This window comes from Pezoporus occidentalis, unplaced genomic scaffold (assembly GCF_034315485.1).
Source record: "Pezoporus occidentalis ecotype Australia unplaced genomic scaffold, CSIRO_AGI_Poc_V1 ctg199, whole genome shotgun sequence".
In the NCBI taxonomy this organism is placed as follows: domain Eukaryota; kingdom Metazoa; phylum Chordata; class Aves; order Psittaciformes; family Psittacidae; genus Pezoporus; species Pezoporus occidentalis.
Genome location: NW_026913844.1, coordinates 621303 through 642508, shown reverse-complemented (window position 1 = coordinate 642508; position 21206 = coordinate 621303). Strand labels below are relative to the sequence as shown.

At 54.4% G+C, this 21206-nt stretch overlaps 1 protein-coding gene across 4 annotated transcripts in view; it reads left to right on the top strand.

Annotated features, from left to right (window-relative positions):
- The first annotated feature begins 783 nt into the window (after nucleotides 1–783).
- Nucleotides 784–21206, top strand: part of NECTIN1 (nectin cell adhesion molecule 1) — a 90949-nt gene continuing 70526 nt past the window's right edge. The window contains exon 1 of one of the 4 annotated variants that reach the window (XM_062617618.1): nucleotides 784–1522. In XM_062617618.1, coding sequence (XP_062473602.1) covers nucleotides 1441–1522 — 82 coding nt within the window. In that variant the 5' untranslated portion in view covers nucleotides 784–1440. The remainder of the gene's footprint in view (nucleotides 1523–21206) is intronic. The other 3 variants (XM_062617615.1, XM_062617617.1, XM_062617616.1) reach the window with 3 other exon arrangements.

The following is a 21206-nucleotide window of genomic DNA, read 5'->3' as shown; positions in this document are numbered from 1 at the left end:
CTAAATACCTCCTTAGCAAGAGATCCACAAAGGCTGCGTCTGTGTCCACATAATAAGGGCTGCTACAAAGCACAGCAAAGCAGTGCCTCCCTCCTCCAGTGCATCAGCCCCTTGTGCTGATTCTGAATCCCCTCGCTTATCAGCGCACACACAACGTGTCCAGAACAAGGTCCTTCTTTCAGTAGGCCCCACGAAAACACTGTGTATTCTTTAGGGTCTGCACCCAAAGCATTTATGAGTGCAAACCTAGATGCTATCTGATAGCCCTGTCTATCTCCCGGGCGGTTTAGGTAAGGCATTTTTGCACGCCGGATCAATGCTGCTGCCCCAGGCGTTCCACCATCCCTAAGGGAATTCGGAAACCAAGCCTCGAGCCCACAACCCCTGGGTGCACAGCACCTTAGGAAACGCGACGGAGCGGCGCCCTGGGACCCCCAGGTTGCCGCTTGCAAGTACGCCGGACGCTCTCCGAACAAAGGCCAGCTGCCAACAGCAGCCGGCTGACGGGAGGGGGGCGGAAGGCGAGGAGAGGCAGGAAGGGGAGGGGAGGGGAGGGGAGGCGAGGCCGGGCCACGCCGGTACCCCCGACCCCTCCGCAGGCCGAGGCGGGCAGCGGCCATCCCCGCGGCGGGGCGGCTGCCGGAGCGCGGCGCTCGCTAAGGGTTAACGCTGCCGCCCTCCTTCCGCTGAGCGCTGACATCACGCGGGAGAGGGCGAGCGCTGCCGCCGCTCCCCCCCCCCCTCCCTCCCTTGCCGCCCGGGACCGTGCGTGCGTGTGGAGCCGAGCGGAGCCGCCGGCCGTGCCTCGCAGCCCGGGCACCCCGCATCCCCCGCCCCGCGGCCGGCCCGGCCCCGCGCCCACCGCCCGGCCATGGAGCGCCGCACCCGGCCCGCCGCCGCCGCCGCCTGAGCAGCCCGGCAAGCGGAGGGCAGGCAGCGGGCGGGGGCTGCCGAGCCCCGCCGCTGGAGCCACGGGACCGCCGCGCTGCGAGCGGCGGCTGCAGCCCGCCGAGGGCTCTCCCTCGCTTTTCGCGATTCCTTTTTCCTGCCCCCCTTCCTCTTCGTTTTCCTTTTTTTCCTTCCCTTTTTTATTCCCCCCCCCCCCCACCTTCCCTCCCCACCGCATTTTTCCGCCCGCCCGGCTCTGCGGCCGTGCTCGCTTCCCGGAGGAAGGCACCGCGCTTGCCCCGGCGCCCGAGGACAGGGGCCCCGCGTCCCGCCGAGCCCCGGGCCCCTGCGGATGTGCGAAGCTCTCCTCCGGCCGCCGTGCTCCCGCCGGGCGCAGCACCTCTTTGTCCTCCCGCACCTACAGTTTTTCAATCCTGATTCCCCTTAAGCAGACCTGAACTTAAACCACCGGGGTCCGGGAGGGGTTTTGCGGGGGGTGGGCCCAGCGGCGCTGCCAGACCGACCCCTGCCCATTTCTCCTAAGGAACTCTCATGGCTTCACGGCTGCAGACAAGTTGCCGTGCATCTCGGTGGACTATCGGAGTTTGCATCCTGGCGGCCGCGCTCCTACCAGGTGAGCCGCTGCCGGCCGGTCCCCCCGGGAGGCGGTGGGCTCTGCCGGGGCGCTGCGGGGTGCCGGTGGTGGTGGTGGGGGGAAACGGGGTGCGGGTAGGGGTGGGATCGGCTTTTTTGGGGTGCGCGCCCGGGTCTGGAGCAGGTGTGGAAGCATCTGCGTGAGGGCGGGAGGGAGTCGGGGCCGGTTTCATGGCTGGCTTGGAAAGGAACAACACGATCGTTTGTTTTGGAAGCAGCTGCAGGCAGTGGGCTCCGGAGTCCTGGGAGCTGAGGCCGTTTGTTTGCTTTTTGGATCGAGCAGCGTCTAGCGAGACATAACAGCCAGGGAGAGGGAGCCACCCAGCTGGGGAGTGAGCACAGATGTTTCGGAAGGAGAGAAAGGAAGGGTTTAGCTGTCCAGCATCCCCGAAACCCCCGTTCCCCTCAGCACACACACACACACTTCCCACGGGCTCTTTTGTGGAGGGGATGGGCTGCTAACCGGGTTTTAGACCTTCCTTTCACTGCTTTTGCACTCGGGTGTCTTGGTGGTGTCTGAGCCATCCCTTTGGTTCTGATGCATCCCTGGGAAGGAGGAGGTGGGCAAAGGTTTGGATCGACTCTCCCCGGCTCATTTGACCCACCCCGGCGGTTGCAGAACAGCCCCTGTGTCCCCACCCCAGGGCTCGGTCCTGCCCCGTTTGTTCTGTCCTGCACACCTCTTTGAAGTGGAAGAGTGACCCACTTTGCAAAGTGCCCTGCGGGCGACTCTTCTGCTCCAGTGCAGAGTGGGTTAATGCCATCCTGGAGGGCTTTCCGGAATCGGCTGTAGGAGACATGGAAGGGGGACCCTCAGTCCGGGTTTACAGCGCTTGTGAATGAGCTGGGAAGTGCAAATAGGACCGATGTTTGCCTTGTTGAGGCTGAGCTCGTGGTGGCTGGGTCTGGAGTGCTGGTGGCTGACACATGTGCCACCCCTGGGTCGGTACACAGCCTTCTGCAGAGCTACGAGGCAGCCTGTGCCTGCAGAAGGAGTGGGATCTGCAGCTGGAGAGAAGCTGCAGCGAAAGCAGGGTGAAATTGCCTCCGCTCGCCCTCTCATTGGGCTGGGGCAGCATTCTAGAGGGGCAGCCAGGCTGGCTGGGCTGGGACTGAAATGTGGCTGCAGTTAACAAGGTCTGGGCCAAAGGACCGATCATCAGTGCCAGGGCCCATGGGTCTCTGGTGCTAGCAAAGACAGAGGTGATTACATCCAGTGCATGGGAGAGCAACAGAGCACAGTGACTCAATGGTCCAGCTAAAATGGATGAGGACAGAGGTGAAATGGCAGGGGATGGCAGTCGTGAAACCAGGGAGACTCTGAGATGAAAAAGGTTGAGTGATGAGAAAACAGGTCTGGGTATACCTCTGTATTCCTAGGACAAAGAGATCTGCCATGCATTACAGAAAGAGGTGATGGAAGGGAGAGCCTCAGGCTCCCTGCACTCCTCTGCTTCCAGGCAGGTGCCTGGCTGCGCTCTGGTTCCTCACAAGGAGTCTCACAACTTTCCATGCCATTCTTCACCTGGTCTTCCGTCTTCCTCATCCCTCCACCAAGCAGCCTCCTGCAGGCAACCCTCCCCACAACCCCTGTGAAGGGCATTAGAGCTGCAGTAATGCTGAAGTGACTGTGCTGGGTAAACCAAAAGGGGTTTTTGCTCCCTCAGTGCCTCTAGGAATAGCTTTCACCAAGGAGACACGCAGACAGTGACCCTGGCGCAGCCTGGTATCTCACCTTGTGCTGCCAAAAAAGGCTTTTCCCCCCCCCCCATCCTATTTTTGGCTGTTCTCAAGGCTTTGCTGCCAGCAGTCAGGCAAACATCTCCTGCCACTCTGCAGTAGCCTGGTAGTTTGTCTTGCACTGTCCCGCTGACAGCTCTGCCAGGATAAGCCAGTGGTGCATCTAGTGGTGCCTTGCCAAGCGAAGGGTACAGCCAGCTCTGCAATGCTCCGGGAAGATAATCCTTCCCGACCCCAATCCATGCTCACCGAGTACCCCGCAGCCTGTGTGGGTGGGACGTGGCTGGACCAGTTTAGTGGTGGATGCACCACGTTTGCAGGAACGACTGATCCCATGGTGTATGTTTCCTCGTTCATTTGTGCTCTTAGTTGTGCTGTGGATGCATCCCAGAGCTGCAGGGAAGGACCAGCACAATGCTGTGCTAGCTGCTGCACAAAGCCATGGCAGCCTGACGGTCCTTACTAAACCACAGGTCTGCCGTACTGAGGTATGTAGTTCCTCAAGTTTGCAATGCATTGGGCCCAAATTGGCTGAGGATATATATATACACACACATATATATACACACACGCATATATATATATATATAACAAGCCATATGTAAGCTTTGAATCAGTGGCTGTGGACTTTGTTGGAAACTGTGATTTGGTACCTAGCAGCCAAGAAGGATGAGAGGAAGGCAGGAGACACTACCTGCTTTCTGGAAAACCCTTCATGCTCACCTTCATCTGGTTCCAATCCACATATGCCGCCTCCCTCCCCCTTCTGACAATGTTAGCTTTTTTTTCTGATAAGGAAATAAAAGTTCCTTGCTGTAAAAGCTATAAAGGAGCCCCTTATAAAAATCTGCTTTACAAATTGTCTTTAATGTGATCGGCTCAATCGTCCAGAACGGATTCAGTTCAGTGCTCCTGCAGCCTTCCATGCAGATCTGCCTGCCTATCCGCTTGGAACCATTAACCAGGTATCAACTCAGGCTACAGCATTAGGGCTTCAGGATACTGATGTGAGATGCAAGGCAGATCTTTAGAGGTTAGGAACACTTGCAGTTGAATTTATGCTTTCCAAGTCTTAGCAATCTGTTTATCCCCGCCATGAAACTCGGTACAGCTTGAGATGCAACCAGGCAGAGCAGAGACATTCATCTTGTGCTTGGTCCTGCATCTGCAGACCCGGGCCTCTGTTTCCAAGCTTTCCGCTCCGTCTGTGGGCAAATTCCTGTCTGCTGTCACTGGGCTACCTCTTGGGCTCTGAGAGGGGCCTGTGAGTCTTAGTTTGCAAAGTGCTTTGAGATCCCCAGCAGGGGAGAGCTGGAGAGGTGTCTGAGCCTTTGACACAGGGTTCTTCCATCACGGCGCTTGAAAGCGGCATTGACTGAGCCCAAGTGACCTGGAGGCCTTGGGTCAAACTTGGCTGCAGCTGGATGGTGGGGGGGAGCTCCTTTTTGGGGAGGTACGACAGCAATGTGGAGTGCTGGGAATAGTCACAGTGTGTCACTGCAGGATCTGGTCCATCTTGTACTCTTGAGCTGCTTTACTGTCCTAACGCAGCCAGAAAGCCGCCAGAGTTGTGTTCAGCCTTTGGTTTAAGTTCTTGGTTTGTGATTTTTCCTTCCTCCCCCCATCTCCTCCCAAAACTCAGAAGCGGCATCGGGCTATTTCAGGAAGCAGAGGTGCACCTTCTGCTGGCGTTTTCTCATTAAAGCTCGCTCGTTGCAGTGGAACCAACCCGCCGAGTTCTAACCTGGTGCGAATTGATGAGCTCATGTATGTGTCAGTGTGGGTGAGGCGGCAGGCTGTATTGAGAGCCAGCTCAGCCCACAAGCAGGAGGGTGTCTGCCCCATGGCCAGAGCCAGAGGACGGCTGTGGTTAATGCTATTTGCTCTCTGAACCGGCAGCGTTAATCAAGCAAGAGCTCCCAGGCCAGTGCACACGGATCCATTTGCGAATAGATGGGGAGAAGCAGGGGCATTAGCACATCCAGCAGCACTTCTAGCGTGAGGCAAATGCTCAACATTAGCCGGTGGCTGACAAGATGCCGGTGCTGGTGGAGCCTGGCACATCTCTCTCCTCGCATCACCCCTCCTCTGGGTTGCAGCTGCACCAGCCACAAAGCTAAGTTTAAAGGCAGGCAGCAGGAGGATGCTTTGGGCACCGCTCGCACCTCGGCTGAATCACGAAGGGAACCAGAAGAGCCGGTTGTCGTGACCTGCTTCCCAGGCCTGCGTTTCCACCGGCACCCCTTGCCCTCTGCTAGCGCTGCTAAGGGTAGGGACAGCCCATCATATGGTGCCTGGGAATGCCGCAGGGATGCGTTGGTAAGACCTCAGATAGAATGGCCGCAACCCTCTAAGAAAAGGCTTGCATCTTGCAGCATCATTGCTGGAGGTCATGATGGCTCTTGCTCAGTCCTTTTAACAGGCCATCAGCAAGGCATATCAGTGCAAAAAGCAGAAACAAATGAGGGAAGGACAAAGGTACTCCCGTCTGAGCGAGCCCTAGAGATCTTCTTGCTTTCTCAACTACGTCAGACTAAATCAGGGCTGCTCTGATGCAGGGTGAGCTCGAGCCGCCAGCCACTGGAGCTGGGACCCAGTTTGCATTTGAGACATCTCTTGTGTTAATTACCAGAGCTCAGCCATCCCAGCGCAGAGACTTCAGAGCTCTGCAGTGAGGGTTCCCTAACCCAGATTATTGTTCCAGGTGAAGTTTTTTTAACTAAGGAATGACAGCTCTCATGAGACGCACCTCTCTTTTCCTCCTGCCTGCTGTTGGGATGCAGCTATTCTCCTGGCCTTACAGTTTTCTTCACTTCTCCAGTAAAGGTTTAGTTCAGCCTAGGTTGATGCACTTCACCCTTTCAGCACAATAGGCACGTGCCCTCCCAGCTTGGTTTTCAAGGGGAACCCCTCAGCTCCATAGCAGAAGAGAAACTCTTGCCTGACCTGCTCAAATACAGAAGTATCATCCCTGGGAGGAAGGACAGTTTCCCCTCTGTGGCAGCCAGACAGGCACCTCTGTGTCCTTCCAGCGTGCCACCATGCGAGGTTTAAAGTCCTGCTTTTACAACCCTGTCTGTATCACACATAGAAATGGGAAGCGAAATTTGCCCTTCTCAGCACTGTTACCTTACGTGCCCTATGCTGTCATTTCTGTGTGTCCCTGTCTCCATGGGCACCCAAGGAAGCATGGGGAGTTCAGCGCCTTGCTGTCCGTTCGCTGTTGCTCCCCATCTCTGGGGCTGATGCATCACGAAAGCTGCAGCAATTCTCAGCTCTGCAGCAATCCCAAAGCAGACAAACAGCAGCTCCTGGGCATGGGATGGGGGAGAGTGAGCTTCAGGCCCAAGCCAGGAGGACAGGGGGTCCCAGGCTAGGGAGGCTGTATGGTATAGGTCTGCAGCAGCGGGGGATAGGGGAAATCCGGCCAGCAGCCTCTTGTCCCTTTGGCATCTTTGGGATGGATAGGAGGGACTGACCCAACTTGATGAACTGTCTCTTCATTCCTCCAAGATAAAGCTGTCCCTGCAGGAGGTTTATAATCCTCCTTTGACATTATTTGGTGTGATGCAGGAGGAAAGACTTTCTAAGCACCATTCATCTAACCTCTCTGAGCCAGCTGGAGATTGGTGCTTTCCATCTTCATTTGACCCACAGGTGGGGAGAGCAGCAAGATCCTTGTGACTCTCCTCCCTGAAAGAGAAAACACAAGGATGGGGGTTTCCATTCCCCATCCCAGCCTGTTTGCCTTTCTAACTGCAGGAAGTAGCAAAGTGCCTCCATCTGCTCCCAGCCATGCAGGGATGCTACAGAAGGACCTGCAAATCACATCACTGCCTTGAAGCAGCGGCAGGTACCAGATGGACCACCTGGCTATGTGACAGCAGGTGCTCCAAGCCTGGTTAGTCAAGAGGACTCTGCCTCCATCTCTCTTCTCAGCAGTTCTCCCTACCTGGGAAAACCCCGTAATCAGACCGAATTGGAGTCTATTTTCCCTTTCACATGGAAGATCCATTCCTCTCTCCCTGCTAGGTCAAGGCATCCGGTGGCATGGCCAGGAGTGACAGAGGGTCCATGCAGCTCGCAGCCAGTGGCTACCATCCAGCGTTTCTGCTCTGGTGACAGGCGAGAGCGGTTCCCAGCACAAAGGCCCATCTGTGTGGGAGACGAGGGGGCTGGAGCAGAGCGCTCTGTGGCCACCTGAGAGCAAAACCAGCCTTGTTCTCTGTGTGAGGCTACAGACACGGAATCAGAACAGGCTGCTGCAAGTGCACGGTCTGTAGCCGCATCATGGGGATGCTGGGGAGGACACTGGGTTTCACCTGCCCTTATAAGTATCTGCTTTTTGTAGTGAGCATCCCACAGGTAGCAAAACCAGGTTTCGTTTCTGATACCCTCTGGACTGAGGGGGAGAAGCCTTTCATTGACCATTTTCACTGTTCTAGGAAGGACAGCCCAAGGGAGCAGTCTGAGGGCAGAGTTCTGTCTATGGGCTCGGGGTCTAATGGAAAGTAGGCTGGTGGGACTCAAGCAGAGGTCTGTAATTAAAGGCTGTTGTGCTGAGCATCCTAGCAAAGCCAGGGGTCAAAAACAGTCCATGATGGGCAGAAGTCATAGACCTAGGGGAGAGTTTAATACGATGAACAAGGTTTACTGGGAGGCACAATCAGAGGGCTGGATAGTTTGAGGAGAAAGGTCAGGGTTTCTGTCACTATCTTCTTCAGGTTTCTGTGTAAAGCAGCTTGATACCCAATGGTTATGCTGGCTTGTGAGAGACATTGTGGCACAGGGCAGAGGAGGGCAGCCAGGGATGATGAACCTTGCCCTGTCCTTGCAAAAGAACAAGCTGAGCCTACACTCTGGCGCTGTGTGAGTTATCAGCACAGTGTGGCTTCATAACTTAACCCCTCATCCAAACCCATGGCCCTGATGGAGCTTTCCGCTGCCTTCAGACACCTCTTCATCCTCCCACTGTGCTGGGACCAGAAAGAAAGAGACTGTCCCAGTGTCTCAGTGTGCTACAGCCTCAGCTTTCCTGCATCCACTGCGCCAGAGGCTGATGAGTGCTATTGCCCATCAATGCGAATGCTGGCAGAGCAGGAGAAGGGTGTTCATTGCTGGCAGCACATTAAAATCCATACAAAGCCTGCAGTCAGGACTGCACTGTTTTCTCTGGACAACTAAGCTGCATCAAGCTATGGCTGCTTTTTTTCTTAGGGAAAGGCATCTAATGGGCTTTACTCTTTGACTTTTCTTGGCCTTCATAATCAGCACTGAGACCCCTTGTAGGCAAGCCCGGAGTCACATTCCCACTAGAGCAGTTGTGCTGATGGCCTTCCTAGCCTGGGGGTGCCAAAACTAGAGGAAGTGGATGGATAATCGAAGTCAGTTTAAGGGCTGGAAGTAGCACAAAGAGGAAGATCACCCCTGTTCCAGGGAGGCTGCAGCACACAGTGTTTCCTTGCTGCTCTTGCCTATGTCACTAAGCCATTTGAGAAGCGATGATGTTTTAAGGGCCGGAGCAGGAACAGCAGGTAGTGATTTGGTGATGTAGAGTGGAGACAGCCTCACAAGCTGTTCATTACTGGGCCTGTTCATGCTCTTCCCTCGTGAGCTGCACCATCACAGTGGCTGGGGATCAAGCTGCAGGAAGGGGTATCTCCTGGCTGCAGAGGAGAACCAAAACTGTGCCCATGTATGGTCATTAGGATCAGGGATGTGTTGCATAGCAGCATCCTTGCCATGCTGTAATTTGTGTCAGCTGCCACAGTTTCCATGGGATACAGGACCCCTCTTGGCTCTGCAGGCAGTGCTGCTGTCTCTGCACTGCACCCCACAGCTGGAGGCACTGGAGCTCTGTGTATCTCACTCGTGAGGATGAGTTCATTCATGTGTACCAAGGGGATGAGACCTTGGTGGTAGGTGCTGAAGAAAGGGGCAGCCCAGGATCCACAGCTACAGGACACCTATTGTCACAGTGTCAAAGCCAAGTGCTGTGCTTGTGTCATGTTGGTAAAGCACATGGTGTCTTACGAAAGGCTTTAGAAAAGGCTCCTTGCCTTTCTCTTTGAGGCCATGGTTATGAAAGATGCTCATGTGCACCAACACGTGAATCAACATGTATGTACCAGAGAGCCACTTCTGTCCTGGTGCTTGCCCTGTGCAGGCATTCCCACCCTGCTGCTAGTGCTCCCCTCTCCCTGGGCTGGCATTGCTTTCCCTCTGTCTCCTATAGGGAAGCAGGGAGAGGATGGTGAGGGTGAGGAGACCTGCTGCTATCGCTTGTGGCATCTGCAGCAGCCCCTCTTACCCAGGATGTGAGATGCAGAGCAGTAGCAGTGCCCTTCTGACTGCAGGGCACAAGGGCTGGGGCAGCCTCTGAGCATCATCTGTGTGCTGAAATGGAGGAGAGGGTTTGCAGGGAGGCCAGGAGCTCTGTGTGCAAGTTGAATGAAGAGGCTTTTACTAGTGCTGCAGCTGAGCTTAGCAAACCCGTCTCATGTGCTTGAGTTCAGAAAGAACCCAGAGAAAGTGGGGGAGGACTTACTGGGATCTCCTCGAAGAGGGAGTGATTACAGCGTGCTCTGATCTTTAGAGGCGGCTTGTTTGGGGATTTGCTTGATGCTCTGATTCCTAATGGGTGTGCTCATGCATCCCTTTGATACAAGCTGAATAGGATCCTTTTGGGAAGATAACAGCAGTCCTGGTAAGGGGTGGGAGGCTTGGGAGGGGGAGAGGCTTGCACAGAGCACAGCTTGTAAAAGGAGGAATGTTCTCAGTGCGTGAGGATCTGGGAGGGAGTTAGGAGCAGGACTGAGTTTAGCAGGAGGAAAGCTGCAGTGGTTGTAGGGGAAGGCAGTTTATCTTTGGGTCCTGTAGGACCCCTTAGAGAGCAAGGCTGAGAACTCTCACATCATTACACCTCCTATGGCAGGCTGTTGCCGTGCAGCATCAGTCAGCCTGCGGTCAGTCAATCATCATCGATAGGTGACTGCCAAAAACAGAGCCCACCCCACTCCCCACCCTGCACAGGGAAGGAAGCACGAACCAGCTGCAGGGACAGTGGAGCATCAGGAAGGAAAACTGTCCTGGTGCATGGACTTCCCCACCCCAAAGCTCAGGTGCCCTTGCCATGCAGAACAGCTGGGACATGCTGCTCCAGCGGGCTAAGCTCTGCTCTGGCTCTAACTCCACGTCCTTCATTGACATCCTGTGCCCTGGTGTCCCATCCCTGCTGTGTCTGGTTCCCAGCTCGGGCTCCTAGCCCAGCAAACCAGACTGCTGTTCCCATGAGGGTGCTGCTGCTGTCTCATCTCCTATGGGATGCTATCCCAGACACCAGGAAGCAGGGACAGTGCAGAAGTCACCCCTCAGGATTCAGAGGAGCTGGTTTGCATTCGCTGCTGATTCAGTTGGGAACTGAACTAGCAATTTGCCAGGGAAGGAACCTTTATCCCTGTCTCCCCCCAGTCCTGGTGGGAGTTTGGTTTCCCAGCTTACACCAGAACGATGGTGGAACAGTGGATACGCTGAGGCTGATATTTTCAGCTATCCCGCTATAGGAAGAAAACCCCTTCTTCTTTCTGGGCATGGCAGGAACAGTGCACCCTGGTTTTTAAATACCCTTTTCGCCTGTGGTGTGAATAGTAAAACGTGGTTTCGCTCCCCCCATCTCTCCTGGAGTTTAATGCTCAGAGGCTGCGTTTCCACCCAAGCACTCTAATTATGGAAGTTTTGTTTATGGCCAGTGGCTGGGGAGCTGAGTGGGTCCAGGCTGCCGGTCCTTCTTCCGCCCGGCTAATTCAGCCCTGCCTTACTGCCTTGTGATAGTGCTCAACAAATCACCGAGCGCCCGCTCTGCATCACCCCGGCCCCGTAAACTGGCCCAGCCTTTGGGGCTGGTGTGAGCGAGGCGTGCACGGCCTCTTGCTTGGCAGAGCTGCTGCGAAGAGGCGGGGAGCAGCGAGGATGATGAGGGCAGGGGGTTGTGAGTCAGCGGGCTGGAGAGCTTGCTGGGGCAGGGAGTTGTGCACAGCACCTAGCGTGGCGGGGATCCTGACCAAGCTGAAGCCTTTAGATGCTATCTCAGCTTTGCTTGCGCTAGGGCTAAGCAAGAAGTAGGCAGCTTCCTGTGTGAGCACAAAGCTTTGGCCCGTTCCTGTCCAGACACCCAGCTGGTGTCCAGCTCTACAATCAGTCTGTGCTTGCCTCTGGTCTCTGCACCTCCTAACTGCGGGATGTGCTCTACCATCACCCCTCAGTCCCCATCTTTGTCTCCCTGCTGTGCCCAGCCAGGTCCCTACCCATTAACCTGCTTGGCAAAGGCCTCCTGGAGAGTTTTGGCAGTGGGGGTCTCTTTTTCCACCCTGTGGCAAAGCATCCCAGCCCCAGTGTGATCTGCAGGAATCCGTAGTCTCTGCAGGCCACGTGGGTGCCAGTGCCTCTACTGCCGTCACGCTCCATGATAAAGAGAGAGTGAGAGGGATTTTGATTACATTATGACAAGCAGCAGAGAGATGGAGAGAGAGCTGCAGTCTGCCTATTGTAATTCCAATTAGCAGGGGTAATGTGGCCAAAGCCTGACGGCTGTATTGAACCAAACTTTGTATGGGGAGAACCTATAACGCAGCTTTCAGAGGTCCCTGGGGCATGGGGCTGAGCGCATGTACAGCAGTGGGGCAGGAGAGAAGAAAGGCCTGTTTATAATGGACCACATGGACAGGCAAACTGCATCTCACCATCTGAAATCCCAGAGCCTGCCTGGTAGCTAAGCTCTCTCTAAGGCTGGCTTTGCCTCAAAATCTGTGCTGCAAAATCCCAGTGAACCCGTTAGGACTTCTACCTGCGATGATGAAGCAGGTCTTCTTGGTGTGCACGTGGGATGAGCTTGGCAAGAGTCACTAGACAGAAGGTACCCAAGTGAAGTGAACCAGCGGTGTTTGAGGGACAAAAGGCCAGGGCTGCATGGGAAGCAGGGAGGAAGGGGGAGTTTCCCCGTTGCACTTCAAGGCAGCTCCTCAAGGTCAGAGCTGAGGCAGGCTGGCAGAGGCTGTGGGCAGGCTGCTGGTGCAGATGCTGTCTCAGCTGTACCCTTTCCGTGGCTAAGGGGAGGACTCCAATTTGCAGGTTTGCTGCTATTGATCTGAGACCTTTCACCAGCCCTAAGCTCACTTGGGAAATGAAAGGCTTAAGTAATTTTTTGGTGTATATATGGTTTTGTATCCTTGACATCCCAATTGCTGCCGTGCCCGTGGAGTACCCTGCAGCTCCTCGCTGGAAGTGGGAATATCTGCTGCCTCGCATTGACTTCTACCAGGAGTGAATCAGCTTTTACTTAAAGGGAAAGAATGGCCTGGAGGTGATGGCAAAGGCAGGCTGAGCTCAGAAGGGCTGGCATCGTTTCTTGGCTTTGCCACAAGCTCCCTGGAACATCCTTGGCCAGCTCGCTTCACCTCTGTGTGCCTTTCCTTGTCAAAAGCAGTCCCTCTCCTTCTCTGCTCATATTGCCCTGTGTCCGCGGGGCGCCTTGCACAACTGATCTTGCTGACGTTACCTTATACAGGCAGGAGCCCATTTGCAAAGCACAGGGAAAGGTGACTCCCCTTTATTTTGTCATTTTTCATAGCAGCCAGGAGCCAGCAGCTCCTTACCCGAGGAGTTTGGAAGACAGGGAATTGTTTTGCATAGATCGCCACACGCATATTCTGTCAGTGCAGACACTGGGCCCAGTTTCTTACTGCTCCAGGTGTGTGATGGGAATAGGTGATGGTCCCCTGGCTTCCCTGCCTGGTTTAATTCGAAGGCAGGACAAGCGACAGGGGTTCACACTGTGCCCTGTCCTTGGTGGCTGTGCCCTGTCCTTGGTGGGTTCTCTGTAAATGCTTAGGCTGGAAGGATGGCAGCATGCTGGGGACAGGAATTGAAGTCTTTAGGTATCTGCAGGGTGTTTTGCTTTTGCCACTAATATCCTGTGAGCAGCTGTTGTAACACCGGAGTTGCCCCACTGTAGGATGCAGATTACAGACATACCCTGCCTGTTGCATGAACATGCGTTTCGCAAACTCTGTGGTGCATCCGTAAGAGGGGGCAGGTAGCAATGCAAACCCTATGAACCATGCAACTTGTTCCACGTGTGAGCCATCACATGGTATTGATTATAGTTGCCTCAGACAGCAGATGGATTTAAACAAGTGTCTTCATGCTGTAAAAGCTTTCTAGTCTATCTCCCGGGTAGATTACAATTTTAGCCATATGCAAGAGTCTATGGGATTCCAAGGGTGGAGGGGGAACCTTCCCTAGGAAGTTCCCACAAGAAGCCATTTCTTTTTGTGGTCAAAGGAGATGCAAGATGCATTGAACGGGAGAAAGGATTTTCCTATCCAAGCTCTCTGGCAGCTTGGAACTGGGACATGGCAGCTCGGTGTAAAAGCGACTCAGCAACTGCCTGCGTTGGAGTCTGTCTGCGTCGCCCTCCTGCTCCATTGTGCCCCAGCAAACCGGGCTGGGAGTGTTTTAGACTGGATGAGTTATTACAAAATCCTGGTTAGGACAGAGTGAGAGATGGAGGTTTTAAAGTTCAATAATTGTTAATTATTACCCGAGCTTCCCATGGGACTCGCTGGGAAAAAGACGTGCCTCGCTCTTGCAGAGGTGCTTCGTGGAACATTAGTCTCTGTCCTGGCCATGCTGAGTCCTTTCACTCTGCCTCCTTCCTGCCTCCACTGGGATTAATAAAGAGCTGCTAGAGAGCTTCTTATCTAGCAGCTGAATAATGTTGGTAATACAGGGAGGGGAGGCAGCTTTGATCCGGGATAGAGAGCAGAGGGAAAGCAAGAGATGGGCTATTGGGGCAGGGGGAGGGTGTGGGCCAGGCTGCAGCGTGGGAAGCGGGCACGGCTCCGGCACCCAACCTGTTCTGCAGAGAAGAGATGTGGGTTTGCAGGGCTGGGGAGGAAAGGGCCGAACCCAGATGTGAGCAGAAAACATCTGTGAAACCCCCTCTGATGGAGAGGAAGCGGACACCCCCTCCCCACCCTTGACGCCGGGATGCTCAGCAGCTCCTGCCTCCCTCCCCTCACCAGCACAAGTGGCCGCATCCAAGCTGGCACCAGCGGGAGCCCGCAGGCGAAGGGCCACACCTGAGAGGCAGGATGGGCTCTTGCTCTTCTCACGGGTGTGGGCTGGGAGCCGGTTGGGCCGGGCTGGGCCCCCGAGGCCAGTATCTGTGAGCGTGCCAGGGCTGCGGGAAAGGGAGCAGCTTGGCTCCTTGGAGCAGGGAGAAGGATGGGGGTTTAGGGCCCCACATGCTCAGTTCTCACCCTAGGATGACTGCGTCGCGTCCTCAGCTTCTTCTGGCCCCTGAGCCCTTGAAAAACACGTGGGATGAACCCTCCCGTGGGCAAGAAGAGCGGCTGCAAGACTGGTCCAGAGAGCCTTGACTTGTCTGGAGCTAGAGCAAGTTGTGTTAATGGTGGTAACAGCTCCAAAACTGGCTCTGGAGAGTTTATAATGGACCATTGAGTCCAATACTCCAAAGAGTATTTGGGGTTTTCAGGAGAGAATGGGCCTGAGCAGTTGAGACAGCCTGGGCTAGGAGCTGAGGTTCCCAAAGGTAAAGCTGCTTCTTTAGCGTTTGATTTCTTGCAGCGATGTTCCCTGGCATCTTTAACTGGTGTTTCCCCATAGAGAGTCCTTTGCCTTTACAGGTCCAGGCAGCTGTGTAGTCTTTGAAGTGTGGTTTCACACTTGCTGCTTTCCCCCATAGTGCACCCAGTGATGGGGCTGACCACACTGAGTTCACTCTGCAAACCCAATGAGAGAAGAGGTCTGTACCCCTGAGAAATACCTTCTTCTCTCTGGGTCTTCCTCTCAAATACTCCAGAGTCACGGGTGCCTCCATCAGAGCTTAGATGTCGTTTGTCTGCTCCAAAGCCCCACACCATGGCCCCACGCGGACAGGCTTGAGAGTTAATCCACAAGGAGATTAGTGGCTGAGATTTATCTTCACCCACCCCGGTCCTCATCCCTGGTCTGCTCGGATGAATCCATCTGGGAGATGCGGCGAGGCTGTGGCAGTTGAGCTCTGTGTCTGCTCACTTCACAGATGGACAGGCCTGGGCCCCACTCTTGCCTGTTGTGTGATCCCCCATCTTGGGATGTCAGGTTTGCTAAAGGCAGGCAAGGAGATGCTCCAGATGCCTGAGTAAACACAGCTATTCTCTTAGCTAGAGAAACCCATGGTGGGTCTTAGAGGGTTCCTACCCCTTGGGACTGAGCATCCATGTGAGGCCACCCCAACGTGGCACCAATGTCCCGCCATGGCTGGAGGACAAGGGATAGGAGCTCGATGGGGGTGACCCCCCCTGCCCCACAGGGCCCCTGTGCTGCTCCCCTCGAACTGGGATTTGGCTCGGCAGGACCATCTGTTCCTTTCGGCCCGTTGCCATGGCGATGGGGTGGCTTGAGATGGGGTTTCACCAGCGGCAGCCGGGGACGATGGGAAAAATATCCAGGCACGGAGAAGTCTTCCTTGTTTTTTTTCCTTCTTGGGCGGAAATGAAGGGGAGAGGGAGGGATCCTCCCCCTTCCTTCCTCCCTCCCTGCCCGCCTGTCCCCAGGCTCCTCCTGCTCGCCCCCCTTTCCCTTCCTGAGTCTCAGTGCATGTGTGCAGCGGCAGGATGGGCTGTGGCTGTGCAGGTGTGTGCTGGGAGGTGTCTTTTGTTCTTCAGCTTCTCCCCCAGCCCTGGTGCTATTCCCATCCATTGCCCATCACTAGGGCACGTTTCCTAACCCTGGGGAGACGCAGTTGTAGTCCCCTGCACACCGTGCCTGTGTCCCACTGCTTCCCAGGCTGAAGTCACCGGCGCGATGCTGAAGCACAAGGGCGTTCAGGATGTCTGCTGTGGGCGATTTGGTTTGTGCTCGTGCTCAGCCCAGACAGTGGGAGCAAGATTTTGGGTTCCTCCTTGTTGGGCTGTGGTCGGGCCCCTCCTCTCCCGATGCAAAACTTGTGGTTGCATGGGAACACGTTGGCTGGTGGGCAAGTGCGGACTGGAAACGGGCTGGGATGTGCTGCTGGCGGTGTAGACACAGCCTGGCCTCCTGTTCTGCTTGTGCACCGTGCAGGGAAGCTGGGCAGATCCCCTCGCCCTGCCTGTGTGTGTGCAGCCCAGAGGAGGCTGCGGCGGTTTGGCTGTTGGTGTTAATGCAAAGAGTCACTTGTCAGACCAAGTTACTCCCAGTCTTTCTCACTAACCAAGCCTGGAACAAAGAGCAAGCCTGGTGCAAATGGTGCACTGCTGTTTGTGTGTGCCTCTGTGTGTGTGTCGGTTGTATTTCAAGTGGAGGTGGGTTTAAGAAGGAAAGCAAAAGGGGAAACAATAAATAACTGTGCTCATAGACAGCAAGACCTGGGCTAACACGTGACAGACGAAGATGAAATGAATGCGAAGTGGCAGATTGACAGAAAGACAGACATGTTTTTGTGCTCGTTTAGCATCCCGATAGAAACAGTCGATAATTCAGGTTGCAGAGGACCTCGGGAGGTCATCCACCTACCTGCTGAAGCAGAGGGGTGTGCTAAACGCCCTCCCTCGAGAGCTCAGTCCCCCTTCACCTTGCAGCACGCTCACTAGAAGGCTGCTCTGGGTGGCAGGGCTTTGCAGGGCTATGGCAGACAGAAGCCTGGGGCGGTTCCTGTGCACTGATTGCGAACTAATAGTAATGGGCTATGAGCAGTGTGTGCCCTAAGAGAGGCAGGGGGTCAACAGGCAGCGAGTAAAACAGTAGCAAGTGGGGGAAGCCGAAGCACGGAGCTCCTTTGGGTATGATACTCGCTGGAAAGGCAGTCTGGGGTTTTCGATGATGAGGCTTTTTGTTTGTTCCTACTAAATGGAGGGAAGCGGGATCGATGGAGAGAGTTATCACTGCATACTTTTGTGTTGGAGTCCTGCTGTGCTGGCTGCAGTCCCAGCCGGGAGATGTTCCCATCTCCGGCTTTATCCCTGCGCCGGACATGTCTCTTAGATGTGTCTGCTACCAGGGCAAGAAGGAGGCATTTGGGGCCAGGGCTGAGTCTGCTGCTTTGAGGATCAATCTTGCACAGTGAGAGCTGTAGGAAATGGAATATCAGACCTGACCTGAGAGGAGAAACCAGGGGCTCACGCGGCCCTTGTGAGTGCAGAGCTGGTTTAAAGTCACCTTTCTCTTCCCCTTGTATCCCAGATCTGAGTGCAGCAGGGCTGAATGTCACCTGTTCCCTTGTGACTAGCGATTTACAAGTACTCATCCTGCCTCTTGTTTGCAGAGCAAATGCCCTTTTCCTGTTGGCTCTGCCCTCCCTGCAGTGGGGAATCAGCATATTCTGGTCTTGAAGCTTCTCCCAGATTTATGAGCTTGCTCTTCACCTTGAAAGTAAAGGCTCCCTTGCCCTGAGAAAGCCTTGAAACCCAAAACACCAATTGCTGACTTAAGCAAACACCGCTGATCCTCCAGCGAGTGAAATTTATGTCCTTTACCTTTTTAGAATGTGGCTTGTTGTGATTGTGCTGTTGTCCTCCCTGCATTTCTCTTTTTTTCCCCTCCGGAGACGTGAATCCCAAAGGGTTCTGAGCAAAATCAATGCTGTTTGAAAAGAGCTCGTCGATAACACTTATGGGAGATACTGCGAGAGACCAACAAAAACCCCACCGAAAAACCCTCTCTCGGTTTCCTCTCCCCTTGAAAAGCAAGGTTCTCTAATTGGCTTTTAATCTGGAGAAGATGAGAGCTGTTTGCATTGAATTGGTAATAGGGGATAATATCTTACCCTGAGTGATGGGTTATTTGATCTCTGTGCGTCAGAAACCTGAGCATATGTCTGTGAAATCAGGCTGGGGGGGGGGATACCAGGGCTGGCTGAGGGCCCAAATAGGAGCACAGCTGCTTTTTTATTTCTAATCATAATTAGAAAGAAGATGGGGAACAATCACCTTTTGTCCTGTTGCTCCAGGGCGTCAAATGATACTGGGAACCCCGGGGGAAAGCCTTCAAAGACACACGCATGGGGCACACAGGTGGTGTTAGCCCTACCTAGCCACTTCGTGGGGCAAAGCCCAGCCAGTGCTGCAGGCTGCCCCACCTCAGCCTGGCTTTAGTGAGACCTGCAGTCATGGAAGGCTGCAGATACCTGCCTCAGCATATGCACAGCAAAGGAGGGCAGCTCCACTGCCTGCAGCCCTTCAGCACTTGCTTAACTCCAAGCCCATGAGGAGCCCTATGGAGAAGCATCTGGGAGGAGGAGGAAGGTGAAGGCTGTAGCATGCAGGAGATCTGTGCTGTCCTTTTGTGAAACACAAATCGCTGCCATGGTGTGATCAGGTGTTTAACAGGGCTGCAAGAAATGAATGGGTTTGGTATGGGGACGCTGTTTTGACCTTGGCTCCTACCAGTGTCCCACACTTGTGCCCGAGGACCGGTGTAGCAACAGTGGCCTCGCTGACCTCCTCGGCTGCAGGCTCACAGGGCTGGCTGAGCACCTCCTTCTCTGTCTCTAAATGTCCTTGTTTGGCCTCTGCTGCTCCCAAACTGGGCTTTGAAAAGGGGATGAAAGGGGGCAAATGAGTTAGTCCCCAGTTTACCCTCCCAAAGGCATCACAGAGGGTTTTGCAGCGAGATCCAAAGCGAAGATCATTGACGTCATTAGCCGATGGATCGGGCTGCAGCCTGCTCACTCATGCGGTGCAGGGAGGAGCGGAGGGTGCTGGGAGGCATGTGGGACCGGGAGAGCCATGCACTGACAGCCCAGTGAAATGTGCTCTTAAATGCCTCCTGGCTTCAAGCTGACTCAAGCACACATGGGAAGCTTCTTGATGTGGATGACACCGTTCGTTGCTGCCTGGTTCTGTGTGCTTTGGTTTGTTGTGTCTTGCTGCAGCTGCCTTTGGAGGAAGGAATAGCTGTGGACGTTGCCTGTGGTCTGTGCAGGGTAGTTAATATTTAATCAGAGGTCTGGAGCTCCATTTGTTTGCTTGGCAAAACACAGAAACTGCTTTTCCTGTTGTTAGAGCTGGGCAGATAGGGGCAGGCTTTAGGGAAGGCTCAGGGTCAGCTTTGAATCAATCGATTACTTGAGGATTAAGGCTGACATCGGACAGTGACAGGTTTCCTAAACACTTCAGCTCCCAGCAAAGCACCCTGGTAAATGTCTGCAGCGACCGGCACCCCGCATGCCCTTGGTGTGGATTATTGGGTATAGGAAAAGTCCTGCTGGCGCATGCTAACAAAGGCTTATCTTTTCATCCACTCCTCCTCCTCCTGTTCTTTCTTGGGGTTTTCCTCCAGGTCTTTTCACATGGTTGGATTCTGCTCCTGAGGATGCAGGGAGGAGGCGAGAGGAATAGCCTTCCCGAAGCAGGATCTAGCTTTCTTAGGAAGTCTTCCCTCTGGCTTTGTTGGTATTAGGGATCCAGCCCCTTTACCGCTCTTAGTGTGCTTCAGACTCCGAGGGGAGAAAGCCTGAGCTTTGATTCTCCCATTAGCAATTCTTGCTGCCTCCAGAAATGTTTCTACAGTTGGACTCCATGGTCAGGCTGTCTGGAGCATTGCAGCACTTTTCTTCTTCCGATTCTTTCAAGTTGAGCTCAGAGAAGAGAAGAGAAGAGAAGAGATGCACAGGCTTTTAAGAGGGCTGTTGCCAACCTGGAAGATGGTGGCTGTAACATTCATAGAGCAGTATCCAGGAATGCTCCTTGCCCCAAGCCCTGAACCTACTGCAGCAGCAGAGGCTGGTCTGCAGCATCCTGCCTCTTCTGGTCCCTGTGGAGTTTTTATGGCCCCTTTTGTCCTTTCTTTTGGGAAAGACACTGGCACACCAGCCTTAGGAATTTGCTGAGCCCCTCTTCACATCAAAGTACATGGTATCTTTCCAGAGAGATAGGAGTGAACCCTGCCTGTACGCAGAGCCAGCCAGACCACCAGCACTGTGTTAGCAGAGAGCTCGATCCCTGCTTGATGGATCCTATCCTTCTGCAGAGCACAGCTCCCAAGTTGGAGCCCGATTGCTCCAACTGTTGGTTTGGGACTGCTGTAGGAACTTGGCAACCCGTGGGGTTCTCCGGTATATTTTGCAGTGCCTGGTGTCTGGATTATCCCTTGAGACTAAGGACTGGGATGGCCAAGACTTAGCCAGCTGGTGTTTTCATTGTGTAGGAGGGCACGGTTTATTTGTGAGGCGGACCAAGCACCAGCATGTCAGCTCTGTTGCCTGATGGCCAGAACACCACGCCTGCTAAAACACAGCGATTGTATTAGGTCATGGAGTCCATCAGTTCACCTCCAGGGGCCAGTGCCTTGTCAGGTCTTGTTTCTGAGGGTTTTGTGTGCTGGCCTCTCGGTGGACAGTTATGCAAAGGATGGAGACCTTGCTTCTGCCCCTGGTGATCAAAACACTCCCTGCTGGGGCTGGCTGAAGCATAGTTAGCTTTATGAGCTTTTCCAGCCTCACCTTGCACCGCCACATCCATCAGTGTAGAGGGGATGCTCAGCACAGGATCCAGCCCGCAGCCCTTTCTGCACAAGCCCAAGGGGATGCAAGGGTTGCAGGATGGGGTTAATGCTCTGCCAAGGCATCCTTTGTTCTGGGCAGGCTGTTGAGGTTTGGAAATGGAGTGCTAAGAAGCAAACACCGCAAACTAGATACGTCTGCACTTTCTGATGCTGATTTTCAGTTTCAACAGCTGTTCCCATTGGAACAGACGAACATGTACTCCGGCTTAGTAGGAGTCAATTAAAAATAAACCGAGGGAGAAGGACTGGTGCTGGAGCCCAGCGCCGCTCGTCGGACATGAAAGTTGCATCCTTTCAAGCCTGGATTTTCATTCCAATTTGCCACAGGCAGCAGGATCTAACTCGGAGCTTTCATTAGCATAGAAATGCTGTCGGTTGCT